Genomic DNA, 15,393 nt, shown 5'->3' with positions numbered 1-15,393 from the left:
ATTTATTTAAGCGAGGGCACTACTATACGCACGCATACCAGCCGTAGCCATAGAAAAAAAGAGGGTTTTAAGCTACTAGTCCCTGCAGACTTCCATACCCCTCCTCGCTATGCGACGAACGGCTGCCATGCTAAAACCATGGAGTGGTGGTGGTGGTGGTGCTGTCATCGGTGGGGTTTCAGCTCGGGCAGCTGCTGGGAGCTCCTCGTCCCATGTGAAGATCTCAACCTCATTCTCACCGTATGCCTCACCTCAGTCCTTTCCGCAGCACAGCACGCACCCGCATGGATCCCGTATAACCCCAATCAATCACCTCCCGACACCCAGGCAAGGCATCTGAAGCTGCAGAACAGCCCGTCGCCTCAGATGACTCTCCTCACAGCCCTCGGCCTTCGCCGCAAAAACGACTGGGAGCCCCCAACACTCCTCGACTCCCTCCTCATTTCCCCTCTCCACCTGCTCGTCACGATAATATATAGCATTCTCCTCTTCCTCCGCGGCCGCCCCTTTAGACCGCCCCGCGACAAGCCCGCCATCCGCGTCGTCTGCCTCTCCGATACCCACGACCAAATAAACGTCCGCGTACCCCCGGGAGACCTGCTCATTCACGCGGGAGACCTCACCAATGCTGGCACGGCAGACGACATTCAGGCGCAGCTCGACTGGCTCGCCTCTTTCCCCCACCAGCACAAGATCCTCGTCTGCGGCAACCACGACAGCTTCTTCGACCTGAGTGCCCGCCGCCCCGAGGACCGTGGCAAGACGCTCGACTTCAAGGGCATCCGCTACCTGGTCCACGATGCCGTGACGCTGGAGTTCAAGGGCGGCCGCCGCCTCAAGATCTACGGGTCTCCCGATATCCCCGCGTGTGGCGGCCCCGAGATGGCCTTCCAATACGACCGCGCCTCGCCGCCGTGGGCGAACACTGTTCCAATTGACACTGACATTCTCATCACGCACGCTCCCCCAGTATGTCGCCTTCTCTGTCGGTCTTGCTCCCTCTGACAAGTAGCAGAAACACCACCTGGACCTTGGCCTAGGCTGCGCCGGTCTTTTGGAGGAGGTATGGCGAGTGCGCCCCAAACTGCACGTCTTTGGCCACGTACACTGGGGGCATGGCCGCCAGACGGTACACTTTGACGACTGCCAGCGAGCCTACGAGAACCTCATCGCCCAGCCTCCGCGGGGACTTGTGCGTGACTTCTTCCCGCACTCCGGTTGGCTGGGCGCTCTGCGTGTGCTTGGCTACGGCATACACGGCGTGATATGGAAATGGCTCATGATTGGGCCCGGCGGCAACACCAGCAGCCTCATGGTGAACGCGGCGCAGATGTACGGCAACACGGGACGACTAGGGAATCCGGTGGAGGTGGTAGATCTGTGACAGATATGTTTGTTGTGCGTTGTATTCTAGCAGTACGTGCGCCCGTTGCGCTGGTGTGGTATCATGGTGATGTCTATGCTAATGAACGTGGTATAGTAAAAAGCCTCAAAAGAAATCCAAATGCTCCGCCAAATGCACCGGGACCAGCCCCACCCGTCCGACGATGATGCCGTATTATTAAACAAACATCAGCACGGAGCAGATCGCCCCGAATGCGACTCCCACGCACGCAGACCAGCCGAGGTGCCGGCCTGGCGCCGAGTTGATCGGCACCATCGACGGCTGAGGTGTGCTTCCGCTTCCAGGTGCGCCTCCACTCCCTGGCGATCCTCCGGCTCCCCCAGCTCCTCCAGCGGGAGGTGGTGTCGTCACTGGGCTGGCGGTGGGATAGTATCCTGTCGCGGCCGTGGTGACCGGTGCTGCCGCCATTTGCAGCGGGATGGTGATGGTGGCCTGGTTTTCCCCGTGAGCGCCGCAGGCATTACAGGATACCACCGTGGTGGTCATTGGCACGATGATGGCATTTGGCTGCCCGTCTCCGGCGCAGTACTTGTTGCAGCCGGGGACGAGGATGGTCGTCACGTGTTCAGTGGGCGCCATTGAGCCGTCGACAACAGTGGTGTAGGTCACGGTTGTCACCACGGTCGAGGTCGACGGGACATGAGGTTCGGGGTCGCCCAGAGGTGGCGCCGGGGGAGGCGTCTGGTCGCTGACGCGGCCGTAGACGGTGAGAAGGTAGTTGGCCGGCGCGGCGCGACGATGAAGGAACATAAGACGGGACGGGGCTGGTGAGACATTCGCGTTTCCGCCGCAGAACTGTGTGCTGTTCCCAGGGCAAGGGATGTTGCAGCGTGCGCGTTCGGCCTCGGCTCTAGTACTGGGATCGAGCTCGTCTGCGCAGAAGCACTCGCTTTACATTCTGTCAGCAGCAGACACATTCATCTGGGAAAGGGGCACGTACTTGTCGTGGACACCAGCATACTTGCTCGGCGTGCACAGATCAACACACTTTTGCAGCGTCATATCCGTCGCCGACGCCTTTGCTGTGAACGTGCTGAAGCCTGTTGCCGAGCCGAAACAGCCCAGGAAAGCGTATCCGTCAATGGTCGCCGGCTCGCGCTCAGGGACGAGCGGATCGGTCGACGGGCTCGGCGGGGCCGTGGAGACCGCAGCAGAGGGGAGAGTGGTTGAGATGATCGCTGTGTTGTTGTGGCTCATGGTTGCGGGGTTTGGTACCGTCGTGAAGACGGTGGACGTGGTCTTGACGGTCGTCGTCGTCGTCGGCTCAGGGGTGCTGGTTGTAGTGTTGCCCAGGCCCAGCTGGTAGACGTCAATGTAGTTGACCTCCCAGTACCTGCACCCGTCAGTCTCCGGTCTTGCGAGTGGCAGCTATGACTTACGCGCTCGTGAATGCACTGGGGTTGTTCGCGACGTATTCGTTGCATGTAGGGGCGACCTGGTTGCAAGTGTCACTGGCTTGGCCCCAGATGTTGCCGGCGTAGTCACCGCAAAAGTTCTACACAGTCAGCCTCAACACTCAGCAGCCATGTTCACGCGTCTCCTCACCGTCTGGATCACTATGCTCATATCCTTAAAGTACTTGTCAACCTCGCAGGTCGACGTCCCGAACAGCGCAGTCGGCAAACCCCACCCGGACGGATCGGGCTTCTTGGACAAAATGTCGGCGGGAATGCTCTGCCTCGGCCAGTGCCAGACGCTGATGGCATCGTCCGTCCACTCCAGCGCGTACACGCCTCCGCCAACGGCGTTGAAAGGGTCTCCATACGTGTGCGTGTCCGAGGTGGGGGGAACATAGTTGCAGCCGGCGTTGTTGGTCGTCTGTCACGGTCAGCGGGAGCACTTCATCAGACCTGTGGAAGCATACCCCTGGGCTTTCGCAGTCGGTGAGAAGGGTCTGGCCGCTGACGGCTGGGTTATTGGGCAGGGTGCAGCCCGATGTTCTACGCCATGTCAGCCCCGTCTCGAAGATGCCACGGCGAGACTTACGTGTGTCCGGAGATGACGTTCACGGTCGCCTGGTTTGCGCCCTCAATGATGTCAATCTCTCCGCTGGCAGGCCAGTCGGGCCCGTACATCCAGACTGCGGCTCGTCAGCTTTGCAACTCGGTACGCCACGTAACGACTACATACAAGCGGGCCACAGTCCGCACACCGACGGGGGCATATGCGCAAAGTCTCCGATGAAGAGACCGCCGTTGTAGACCTGCTTGCTCTCCAGCCTCACGCTGGGCCGGCCTTCGCTTAGTGCGTACACATTTGTGTCGTCCACGCCGAGGGTCACGGCCTGCGTGTCGGGGTTGATCGAGTACAGACCCTTGGCGAGTGCGTCCGGCTGGGTCTGGTATCTGTTGAGGGGAAGGCTTAGCAGGCGTCTTCGTGAAGTCTTTCAGAGGCTTCATTACCGTACGAAGCCGTTGGACGGATCTGCATAATTGATCCAGTTGAAATCAGACACGAAATTGGCGCCAAAGTACGAATGCGACAGGCTGTACGCCATGTTTCCTTTCTTTTCCTTCGTCGCTGATCCTATGTGCTACCTTTTTCAAACAACAATGAGTGTGTATGAGTGACCGACACCGCCACTGAGAAACAAGAGAGGGTGGGATACGAGACAGACAGCGAAGGACTGACGATGGTTCGAATTCGTACAGAGAGCGCAACGAGACCAATAAGTCTTCCCCTCGCAAAGGGCAGCCTCGCGGCGGCATCCTTATATCGCCAGCCCAATATCCCTTACAATGGCGCATCACCATCGCCAACCCTCAGGAACAGAAACATCACCACCCCTCCATCCCATCAAGGAATGCCGCGCCCGCGCCGTCTCCCCAAGAGCCCTCCCAGCCTCCTTCTGCTCGCCCGGGGAGACCCCTCCCAGCGAATGACGTCCGCCCCTCGGTCCGGGCTGGAGAAGCCAGGTCAGTCTGGCTCCCAAACAGAGAATTCAATACAGTCTATCCCATTCAGGCGGCTGAAAGAAGTCAAGCCTGAAGCAGGAAAAAGGAACCGGTGGAATGCATCCGCACCGCCGGGAGTTGCCTCCTCGCAGGAGAAGAGAGCCTCAGACATCGACGTGTGAGCGTTGGCACCGTTCGAGTGCGAGACTGTGTCTCTGAATTGGGGCTCCAGAGACTGACGACAAGGACGAACAAGACCAATACGTGTTTCGTGAGGCTAGCATCGGGCGCCAGTGGGACGCCTGAAAAGCCGTAGAAAGGGAGGGCGGCGTGGGTTCAGACCAAGACACCCTGGACGCGTTTATTCATTCCAAAAGCCGGCTGGCGTCCTTTTTTTTTTTATAGCAGACCCTTGCTTCACCAACTGCTCACTCGCAAAAGACTCGAATGTCAGATCAAGGGGGGTATATTACTCATGTGTATGTGACAAACTGACATCACATCCCAAACGCCGGCCTTTTCCGGATGCTCTAAAATGATCCCTTTCGTAGAATGCTCTCCCACTGGTCGCTGGCCCACGTCTATTCTTACACCATGATCCTCCTCAACCCCTCCGTGCCGCCCAGAACGCGTCGTCCGGTGACCGCGCACCGTCCCTGCCCGCTCTCCCACTTGCCCTCCTTGTCTGCCATGAAGTCTTCCTGCTTGGGGTGCATGCCCTCCACCCATCGGTGAATACACGAGTAGCAGTACACGATGCCCGTTTGGCACGCCGTCGGGGTCGCGATCGGCTCTTCGCACACCGGACACAGCGCAGAGTCCTCGGGCGCGGGGACCGTGTAGATGGGCAGCAGTGAAGGCGTGGCAATGGGCGCCGTCTCCGCGGCCGGGACAGCAGCCGCCACGGCCTCGTCGCCACCAGCAGTCTCCTTGCCCTTGCTCTTCTCGGCGGAGCCTCCCTTGCCCGCCAGCCCCGACACGACGGGTGGCGGCAGATCCAGCGTCTCCGTCGCCTTGCGCGACAGCTGCTTCGCAAAGTCGGACGCGTGCCACCACTCGAGAAACTTGAGCGCAAAGATACTCATCGGCAGCAGCATCGACAGGCTGGAGAGCAGCCGCGGGCCCATCTCACGCGGCGAGAACAGCGAGCGCCAGCCGGGGGGCGCGCCGCCCTTTGCCGGGGCGCCGCTCGTCAGGGCGTCGATGGCCTGGTAGTCTGCCCCCGTCATCCGCCGCACGCGGGTGTTGATAAGCCACATGAAGGGGTTGTGGTACTTGCTGTTGTCAAACAGGTACGCGAGGTTGAAGGACAGCAGCGCAAAGTAGTAGGCCGCGTTGACGCTGGGGTAGACATTGCGCAGGAACCAGCGGTAGTAGTGCAGGAACCTCTGCTTCCACGTCGGGTTCGGCGGCATCTGCGTGTACGCCGCGCCCAGCAACGCGCGGGGCGCGTTGACCTCGTACCCCTCGTCGAGCTTGCGCTTGAGGTACGGTATCCCGACCATCACGGCCAGGTTCATCCACACATCCTTTGTGGTCAGCTTCAACGTGTCCCGCACAATGTGCGGCGCGCTGGCGCTCGCGCGCGGGATCTCAGCATGCAGGGCCCTCTCGCGCTTGAGGCCGTAAAAGTGTTCCGTGAAGCTGCCGCCGCGGGTCTTGAGGTAGTGGCGCTCGACGACGAGCATACACAGCGCGTACAGCTCGTCAAAGGAGTTGAGGGCGCGGAGGAGGTACCGTGGGTAGCGCTGCGTCGCGACCGTGAGGAGGTATCGGATCGTCGGGGGGAGGAGGGAGTTGAGCTGCTGTTCGGAGATCAGCTCGAAGAGGGAGGGCTTTTGGTCGTCGAAAGAGCCCCGAAGGGCGGTCATGAACTCCATGGCGGGCGGTCTCGGTCGTTCATTGAATTGGTGATGATTCGGGTGTCGAAGGCTGTTATCTCGACATGTTCGCTGATGGACTGGTGGTTTGTCAGGAGCAGGAAGTCGGCGGTACCGATGGGATTTGCCGAGGCACTTTCCACTAGCGTGCCGAAGCTGGGACCCAGAACCCGGGGAAGCCAGCAGCGATTAGCGGGGCGTTGCTACTGACGGACGCCCAGGGGCCCGGAATGGTAATGGAGTTCCTTCATAAACAACCTCACTTAATGCGCAATAGACACCAATACACATTGATTTTATATAATCATTTTGAAGCCTTCATTGAGCACGCATCTTTAGCACTCGTCAATACGGGTCAAGTTATCAATATGGCCAGAGACTCTAACCGCATCCCGTCTCATTTCAAGACTATTTTCGACGCCGACACCCCCGAAGATCGCATCAAAGCATGGATATCGCTCGAGAAGAATGAAAATGGCCAGCTCAAGTCCGGGGTGCGTCCTTCTCACATATGACTCTCACAACAAAGACTGACAAGACACAGAACTGGATGCGTGAGATTATGCCCCACGTCACACTCCTCTCGACAGACGCATCAAGCCCGCACCCCTCGGCGACCTTCTCCTTCACGGTCCAGCCGGACCATTGCAATAGGGGCGGCAATCTGCACGGCGGCTGCGCTGCGACGCTCTTCGACTTCCTCACCACCCTCCCGCTGGCCCTCATCAACGACAAGCCGGGCTTCTGGCAGTTCCTCGGTGTCTCCCGCACCCTCAGCTGCAGCTATCTCCGCCCGGCCCCCTGTGGGGAAGAGTGCATCGTCGAGTGCGAGATTGTCCAGGTCGGCCGCACCCTGTGCCAGCTCAAGGGCGTCCTGCGGAGGAAGAGCGACGGCGTCATCCTGGTTACGTGTGAGCACCACAAGTACAACACGGACCCGCCTGCGAGCAGCAAGTTGTAGACCACAGGGGCCCTCATCAGAATATAGAACACCATAATTGTACACTGCATTATCATTCGCCAATGACGTGATGTCCGTTCAGCAACATGTCGATGATTTCGGCGTCCGCAGAGGCCAGCGCCGCCAGGTCCTGCGCCAGGGCCTCCCTGTCGTTCTCGACATCCATCTCCTCGTCTTCCTCGTCCTCACCCCACTCACCCACGACAAAGTCCTCGTCGTCCTCGTCGCTGCCCAGGTCCGCCTCAAAATCCATGATGGGCAAAAAGTCGTGAAAGCTGATCTGCTGGTCGTCGCCCTTGGGATTCGGCGCCCGGTCAGACACCTTGAAGTACGCGCTGGGCCCGCAGGGGCCGTGGGGGTCGTAGTCTCTGCTCCTGGTCAGCCTGGATCTTGCCAGTGGTTGATGATACGCACGTGTCGAACCAATGCCCTACGACGCCTCTCGCGGAGCCGACGCCGCCGATCTGGATCCCCTCGCTTCGCCATCGGGCGTGGCCGCTGAAGATGGAGAACGTGGTCCAGCGGACCTCGCCCTCTTTCGTCAGGCGGACGGTGCCTTTCACTGCTGATTAGAGGAGAATTAACAATGACAACGAGCACGATACGCCAAGCACATGCACCTACCTCGGAGGTCAGAGTTGGCATTCTCGTCCCACGAGTCGTCAATCGACCGTGAGATGCCCTCAAAGTGCACGACGGGTAGGTCTTTGCCGTCCTGCTCGCCTGGCGGCTGCACGTCCGTGACGTGGATCTTCATAACTATGAGGCGGGTGGCCTCGCCCACGTCCAAAGCTGGCCGGGGGACCTCCCGCGGCATCTGGTCGTCGAGGGGAAAGTTGTAGCCGAAAAAGTCGTTGTAGTCAATGAAGCACACCACCTGGGATTGTTAGTTACGTGCAACCCGTGAGAACCACCACCTACCCTCAGCCATGTCCCAGCAACACCGTACGGGTCCTTCAAGTCCAAGTCCTGGATCCCTCGATTCGGAGCAGGCACGTAACTTCCAGCCCACGACCCAACAAACGGACGTTCCCACAGATTACTAAACACCTTGGCCGTCAGGTTTTGCGAGCGTATGTTGCTCCCCAGCACAATCAGAATCGCCTCAACCTTCTCCCAGTCCACGCGGTCCGTGTCGTCGTCCATAAACGGCCCCCATCTCGTCCGCGGGGTGTACTGCCGCAAGTCGTACACCTTGGAGCACGCGTACGGATACACCCGCGACGATCGCGTGCGCCCACAGTTGAGGATCGGTCGGCCGTACAGGCAGTGCAGCTTCGCGCTCTGTTGGTGCGCCTCCTTGGGCTTCTCCGGGATGCGGATAGGCCGTACTTCGCTGCGCGCGCGCTCAAAGATGAAGGAGCGGCAAAGGAATGCTAGACGCGCCGGCTCTTCGCGGAAGGCACGCGCCAGAAATGCTGCGTTTCGTGACGCTGCGTGGGTCCCGGCTTCGTTTTGTGCTTCGCCCGTGGATGAGGCGTTCTTGAGGAGCCTGTTGACGGTCTCGTAGACGAACGGTAGTTCGTCAGTCTAGTACGATAAGCCTCATGACCATGCGATGAACTGGAAAGTTACCCACCTTATCATCCACATTACTACCAGTGCAGAGCAGACTGAGCCTCACGTAGTCGTGAATCTCCTTCTCCCAGTCCAGTTCCGCGTCTGCCGGGGTGTCCTGTCGCCGCAGTTAGACCGCATTCATCACATCGCCACGCAACCGTCTCACCAGCGCATTCAGATAAACGTCCTTGCAGAGTTTCTGGTTGCCCTTGACAAAGGTGTGTAGGAAGCGGCATGTGCGGGGCAGGCGGCCGAGGTCGCGCGGCTCGAGGCCCGCAAAGATGTGGTGGAGGATCTCCGCCGGCAGCAGGTTGAGATGCAGCATCTTGGATGCCCCGTCGGCGTGACCCATTTGTTCTGCAAGTCAAGGTAAGCGCAGCTCGCTCACGAATGAGAACGTTTCGAAACAAGAGGTGAGTGCGAGATGTAGTGAGGTGGGAGGTGAACGACGCAACAGAAGCTTAAACTTACGTCGTCGGCCTGGATTGGTCCACCACACCCAACCCATCATGCGGGGACGTGGGCGGGCGACTCTCCGGAGGTAGGAGGTAAGCTCCGACGTATCAGCGCGGTGGAGACTACGACCGAATCAGGCAAGTTCATGCCATCACGGTTCACCCGCTGAGGTTTGCTTCGTACTGTTCGCTTCTCCAACCAACCAAGAAAAGAAAAGCCTGTTCCACGTTACCTGAAAGTGAGGCGCCGTTCCAGCTACCCCAACTGTGACTTGCTTCACCAGCGCTTGCGTTGTTGGACCGTTACATTAATCATCATGACGTAAGTCAACGCACATGCTCTTTCGTCAAATTCTTGCACTTACACTCGGCGCCGATGGACCCACCGGGACCCGGCAGACGGTCCGGGGCGGGCCCGCAGTCTACCGAGGCAGCATAGACAGGCAAATCGACCAGATGAAGGCAACCCTCATAGGCAAAGCTTCATCCTAGATACACCCAGCCGACCCGGGCCCAGCGGACTTACCCGGCGCCGTCGGAGGCCGCAAAGCGTATTTCAACTCAACGAAGAAGCTTAGACGCTGAGCTTCATCACTGGACGAAAAGCCGAAAGGCCCGGGCCACGTGGGCCGCGTATCGCCAGGAGACGGCATCATCTACACGCCGCAGAGATGTGCCACCCATCTGCCACCCATCTGCCACCCATCGAGCAAGTCGCCAGTCCATATGCACACACCCATCCAGCTGGTTGCCCCCTAGTCGCCCCCTTTTCAAAAAAGCCTAAATGAAGGCACCAACACGGCGCAGCGAATGCCGTGAAGAATGCAGCCCAACCGCCAAGATCACCCTTCACCTTGGGACCGGATAGGTGGGATTTCATCTTCTCGGTCCACACGCACCCCACGTCCCGTTGCCTCTGTTCTCGCCATGGGCCGCGGCCCGACTGAGACGAGCGGCCATGTCAGCAATGAAATGAGAACCACAGGGTGCACCAATGTGAAAAGTGACAAGTTCGCCAATGTACTCGCCGAGACTCGGTATTCTCTGCCTCGGCCTTCATGCTATTCGTATGTCACAAACAATGCGACACGCCTTCAAGGGAAGGGCGCCTCGTTGGGTATAGATACAGTACAGAAAAAATGTGAGGTGCGGCCGTAAGGCCTGTCATGCCAAATTATCGTCCCAACTCCTGACGACCTGCCAAATGATAACTCGCACAAAAGTGGTATATTGTGAATCCGAATCCTCCCGTCATGATGCCGCCGTCACGGTTCGTTCCGATGCCAATCAATGAAAATCATGCCCGCCGCCTTATGTCTTGATTCGCTATGCCGTTGCCCCAGAATTCAGCTGGAGGCAGTTGTTGAGGAGATTGGCTCCCTCGTGGAGCAGCTCCCAGCGTGTGGTTCCGAAAGAGTCTTTGAGAACGAGCAGCAGCGCCGTGTTCGTGTTGATGCCCTTCAAGCTCTTGAGCTCCTCTGGCGAAGACACACCGCCGTACTTGGCCAGGTAGTCCCGCATTTGCCGCACCTGTTCCTGCTTCGTGGTTGGCAGAGGCACCCCGGGACACGGCCCCTCGAGGGCGAACCCGTAGCACCAGACGACCAGTGCAGCAAAGTAGAGAACCCACGGCCTGTTGAGCAGCACGTCGTCTCGGGCCGTGTACGGCTCGTCGTACTTGAAGCCGTTTGACTGTGGCGACCCTCCCCCGTCAGGCATCAGGACGGAGCAGAGGAATTTGAGCGCGTAATAGGTTGCGTCTCGGGCCTTTGCGGACGGCGCCCAGAGGTCTCTCATTCTCCTCTGAGCGCTGTTGAGGTCCTGCTGTCCGATGGCTCGTCCCAGAAGCCGCTTCGCCCTGGCGAAAATCTGGCAGTCCACAATGTCAACGTGCATCGCCATGTGGGCGAGGTGGTGCAGCACTGTGCGACTTTCAAACACCACGTTGGCCTCGTTCTTCTTGGCGGAGTCGAACCGGTAAGGATCCGACGAGCCTTCGTTCCGGGAGAGCGACTTGTCAAAGTCCTCCTTCCACGCATCAAAGGCGCGTGTAAGCGTCCCCCGCCACTTATCCCGGCCCCCCAGCGCCTGCGAAACTCCGCCGCCGAGGACGTTGACCTGGAGGTCTCTCTGGTTCATGTGCCAGCTGACGCTGAGGAGCCCGGCCATCAGGACCATGCGGCCGAACGGGTTGGTCTGGACCCCCTGGCCGCTGAGCGTCCGCTTGAGACCCTCCAGGAAGGATATCGGCTTGATGCCGTTCGACATGATGTTTGACTCGATCCGACCGACCTCTGCGCCGCTGTTGGCTTTCCACATGGCGTCGTCGCAGGGCAGCGGGAGCCGCATCTCGTGGGTAACCATCACCGTGGAATGGCCAAACATGGTTGCGTGTATCGAGTCAATCACGAAGGCGGCAAATGCCGCCCGGCGCGTCGACTCGTTGGTGATCCAGTGATTCCACCATTCGTCCGCGGTATGGGCTACCCCTGATGCCGAAGAGTGCCGTGAACTATTCTTGTCGTCTCGCGGATTCGGTGGTGAGTCCAGTGCCGACTTGCCAATGAGCGACCTGCCGCGCCGCATCAGGGTAATTGTCGTCGCGTGGTGAATGTGGGCTCGCTCGTGCAGCTCTCTCGTCGAGTACATCTTCTCGTACAGCTCCAGCAGCAGCAGGGTCTGGAATAGCCAAAGCTTCGCCGGCGGGCGGAAGTTGGGGGCCATGAAGATCTCCCAACGCAAGTGCCATGCTAGAAAGTTGGACAGCTGCGCGCCAGCCTTGGTGACCTTTTGCCCGTGCGTCTTATCGAGACAGGCGGCACCGATCGTCATCATGGCGAGAAGCAGCAGATTCGGCGTTCGGTCGGGAGAGAAGGTGGGCTTGTGGAGGATGGGAATCTGGTCGCTGAAGTGGACCCAGTATGATCCGATGTAGGCCTGCATCATCCGCTTGCTGAGCATGTGGTCGCCGTCGGTCCTATCCCCTTCCAGGATGCTGTCGCGCTGCCGCAGTGCCGGCGCCTGGTCGTTTTCGTGGAACCTCTGGCTGATAAAGTCGTAAAGCTCCTGACTCTTCTCTTCTGAAATGGTCGCCTCTGGTAGGTTCTGGTCCAGCAGGTTGTTGACGGCCATGACCTGGTGCGAGCCGGACGGGAAGTATCCCATCGGCACGCCGTCAGTCCCGACATAAGGTACGCTGTATGAGTTTCCGTATTCTCCGTAGCTAAAGAAAGGTCAGCGCAACTCACGCACGAACATCACATGTACTCACTTGCTCGCATACTGAGGGGGCACTATCTGCCCCATAGGTGACCCCTCGCCCTGCTGGGTGGTGTTGAACAGGTAGGCCACAAAGTCTTCCGGGATCGTCACGTACGGCGACTTGCTGAGGATGCTGTCGGTCCCAAAGACCGGGATCGTCCCGGGCATCGACATCTGGTCGAGCAGCATCATCTCGCCCGACTGCTGGGGATGCCCCTGTTCGCTGTACTCAGCCGAGGTGGTCGGTGCGTACGTCTGGCCAGCTTCGCGGGGTACGTTACCCGTCCCGTTGGAGAAGTCGGACGGGGGAAGGTTGAAGGGCGGAAAATTTTGCTGGGTGGTGTAGGTTGCGGACTGCGGGGTGTTGTGCTGCTGGCCGTGGTATCCATGTTGGTTGGAAACCGGAGACATGTATGGCCCGTTCGTCTGTACCGTCGGCCGTGGTCCGTTGTTTGGAGACTGATGCCGAGGCCGAAGCGCCTGGACGTTTCCGTAACCACCGTCGTGGTGCATGTAGCCGTCCATATTGGGGGCTGCCCCCGTGGGATATCCGGTGGGAGGAGTATGAGTCGCCTGCGCAAAGGGGCTTCCCGTGGCTTCCTTGGGCGACTGAAACTGCTGCATCTGGCTCTGTCGCACATTGGCGAAGCCGGTGCCCGGCCGGCTGATTTCGGGCGACGCCGACCCGGGCAGGGGATACGGTGGCCGGTCGGTCGTGGGAGAAATGTGGCTCATCATCGAGTCTTTGCGGTTCAGAGCCGATCCTTTGGCCGTGTGGCGGTCCCTGTGGCGGTTACACAAATCCAGCCGGACAAAAGTGCGATTGCAGTCGGGGAAGTCGCAAGCGTAGATCTGTTTGGGTGTGTGGTTCAACTGGTGTCGGTATCTAGAAGCGTGTTAGTCGAAGCCGTCGCTCTGGTGCGTGCGTCTACTGACAGATGCTCGGCTCTTGAGTAGCTCTTCCCACAGCCTTCTTGGGGACATTCAAACTTCTTGTCCAAGCCCTTGCGGCTTCTCCGTCTCTTCCGCGCCGGGCCGCCGTCTGAGTTGGACGAGCCGGCCTTACCGTCGTCGCCGTCGGCCCCATCGTCGTCCACCAGGTCGACGTCCTTTTCTTCGGAGCCCTCCCGCGGCCTCCCTCTTCCAGGGTCGTGCTCTTGCTTGATGAACTGCTGCGGGCTCGCCCGCGAGTCGTGGCCCGGTGCCATTGTCGCAGAGCTTCGGGGAGAGAGGGGCATCGAACTGGTAAAGTCAGACGTATGCGCCGGTAATACGGAAGTCATGTTTCCTGAATGGCCAAGGGGCTATGGGGCGCAGGCGTCTACTGTAATCAGGCGCGCAGCAAAACTTCGAGCGCGCGGGGTGCGGTGGCGTCTCGAGGAAAACCGTATACGTCGTGAGATTCGAATATGTGCAGTGGTGGCGCGGCGAGACTGGGGCGGATCAGTCCACCAGGCTTCCGTCCTTTTTAGCAATGTACAACGACGTGCGCAAAATCGCACTCGTGGTTGTTGGTTTCGGCCTCTCCAAAGCCAATTGGAGAGGGGTTTTCAAAACATGACTGTCGGGGAGGTGTCTCGCCAGCAGAGTCGACGGCGGCCAAGCTGGAGATGCGAATGCGCGACGAGAAGAGTGGCCGGCTGAGAAGGCAGAAGGAGATTTCCTATGTGAAGGCACTCTTGAGGCGAGGTCAGGCGAGGTAAGCCAAGGTGAGTTGGTGGTGCTGGTGCTGCTGGGGGTGGGTTAGCAAGTGGATGTCGGTGGAGTTCGTGGTATTAATGATGGGCCTGCCGCCTGTTGCGGTAAAATGGACGAGCGCGGGCTGCATGAGAGGAGGGGTGGGGTGGGTGTCAAAAAGAATAAGAGACGGCAAGGTTGGAGGTTGCGGATGGAGTGGACCGTCATCAAGGGCCGTGGACCAAGCGCTGCCGTTCGGGGGTGTAGCGACGAGAGACGAAGAAGACCAAGGCCTGCCATCCGCCATCCGCTACCCGCCGTGGGAGGAGGGAGAACCTTGGGGCAAGGCCTCTTGCGATGCAAGGCCCTGAGCCCTAAGTGAGCGCTCCGCCCCGTGAAGCAAAGCACGATATAGCTCGGTGTACTATTGCCAGGACACGGGCGACGAAAAGGACTAGTCCGATACCAGGAAGGGAGCAGTTGGAGGTGACTGGAAGACGCGGAGGGCAAAGAAAAAAGGTTCCGTCTGTTTTCCTGGGGGAGGCGCACGCCGCCGTTCAAGTCGCACGCGCTGTGGTCTGGGGGAGTCCAGCCTCAAGGAAGCAAGACAGGGAGTAGACCAGATGAGGGCGGGATGTACCACGGTACGCCGATCGCTTGGTCTTCGCAGAGGGCGGGCGGGTATCTGTAGCTTAAAGGTACACGCACCGGCGCGGCATATCCCCTGGAGCGAAACGAACCGAAGCGAGCCGTTGATGTCCGCCTATGGCATTCCCAGCGAACCTTGGCCGTAGCTGCAGACACCTCAAGGGGATGAGGCACCTCTCTCTGCCTCAGGTCGAGCTGGAGAGGGCTCGTCGGGATGCGCCGTCATCGTCTCGGTGTCCGGCGTTCCTCACAACTGCAGTAGCAGCGGCGAGAGTCTGCCGGGCTGTCGTCTTGGGTGGAGTATCAGGTCCATTCCACGACTCCAACCTGGCCGATGTCCGGTATGGAATGTGCGTAGCGGCCCGCGTCTGACATGGCCCGCGACGGCACTCATCCAAGCCGTTGCTGTGCCGTGGAATGTCGAACGGGACGGGGGGTTGGGCGAAAGGGGAGGATGGAGACAACAGGCGCGGGTGAGGAAAGGGAAAGCTGCGACATACGGGAGACGGGAATGGCCTACCTAAAGACAGACTGACCCTGCCAAGTCGAGAGATGCAAGGGCAGAGAAAGCGAGTCTGGTGGATTTCGCAAGTGGTAGGGTCGCAGTAAGACCAGGCAAACACAGAGGCAAACTCGTCGGAGCTTCGCGAAG

General features: G+C 59.5%; 6 protein-coding genes across 6 annotated transcripts; 2 read left to right on the top strand and 4 right to left on the bottom strand.

Annotated features, from left to right (window-relative positions):
• Positions 1–138: 138 nt before the first annotated feature.
• Positions 139–1,384, top strand: GCG54_00001906 (putative rhamnogalacturonate lyase C; the record flags this gene model as incomplete). Its single annotated transcript, XM_045402008.1, has 2 exons — positions 139–969; positions 1,016–1,384. The coding sequence occupies 2 exons, from the start codon at positions 139–141 to the stop codon at positions 1,382–1,384; spliced, it is 1,200 nt and encodes a 399-aa protein (XP_045270737.1).
• A 177-nt stretch (positions 1,385–1,561) lies between these two features.
• On the bottom strand, positions 1,562–3,902 carry GCG54_00001905 (Endo-1 3(4)-beta-glucanase; the record flags this gene model as incomplete). The annotated part of the gene is made up of 8 exons (XM_045402007.1): positions 1,562–2,294; positions 2,346–2,738; positions 2,785–2,900; positions 2,951–3,223; positions 3,270–3,345; positions 3,392–3,485; positions 3,536–3,750; positions 3,808–3,902. The coding sequence occupies 8 exons, from the start codon at positions 3,900–3,902 to the stop codon at positions 1,562–1,564; spliced, it is 1,995 nt and encodes a 664-aa protein (XP_045270736.1).
• Positions 3,903–4,886: 984 nt separating this feature from the next.
• Positions 4,887–6,179, bottom strand: GCG54_00001904 (Peroxisome assembly protein 12; the record flags this gene model as incomplete). Its single annotated transcript, XM_045402006.1, has 1 exon — positions 4,887–6,179. One exon carries the CDS (start codon positions 6,177–6,179, stop codon positions 4,887–4,889), a length of 1,293 nt encoding a protein of 430 aa, XP_045270735.1.
• A 368-nt stretch (positions 6,180–6,547) lies between these two features.
• On the top strand, positions 6,548–7,140 carry GCG54_00001903 (uncharacterized protein; the record flags this gene model as incomplete). Its single annotated transcript, XM_045402005.1, has 2 exons — positions 6,548–6,673; positions 6,724–7,140. 2 exons carry the CDS (start codon positions 6,548–6,550, stop codon positions 7,138–7,140), a joined length of 543 nt encoding a protein of 180 aa, XP_045270734.1.
• A 52-nt stretch (positions 7,141–7,192) lies between these two features.
• On the bottom strand, positions 7,193–9,052 carry GCG54_00001902 (uncharacterized protein; the record flags this gene model as incomplete). The annotated part of the gene is made up of 6 exons (XM_045402004.1): positions 7,193–7,508; positions 7,555–7,705; positions 7,765–8,017; positions 8,062–8,670; positions 8,720–8,815; positions 8,867–9,052. The coding sequence occupies 6 exons, from the start codon at positions 9,050–9,052 to the stop codon at positions 7,193–7,195; spliced, it is 1,611 nt and encodes a 536-aa protein (XP_045270733.1).
• A 1,429-nt stretch (positions 9,053–10,481) lies between these two features.
• Positions 10,482–13,699, bottom strand: GCG54_00001901 (Zinc finger protein klf1; the record flags this gene model as incomplete). Its single annotated transcript, XM_045402003.1, has 3 exons — positions 10,482–12,378; positions 12,427–13,302; positions 13,353–13,699. The coding sequence occupies 3 exons, from the start codon at positions 13,697–13,699 to the stop codon at positions 10,482–10,484; spliced, it is 3,120 nt and encodes a 1,039-aa protein (XP_045270732.1).
• Between the last annotated feature and the right edge of the window lie 1,694 nt (positions 13,700–15,393).

The sequence above is a fragment of the Colletotrichum gloeosporioides genome (assembly GCF_011800055.1).
Source record: "Colletotrichum gloeosporioides strain Lc1 chromosome Unknown consensus_7, whole genome shotgun sequence".
In the NCBI taxonomy this organism is placed as follows: Eukaryota; Fungi; Ascomycota; class Sordariomycetes; order Glomerellales; family Glomerellaceae; genus Colletotrichum; species Colletotrichum gloeosporioides.
This window is presented reverse-complemented; position numbering and strand designations above follow the sequence as displayed.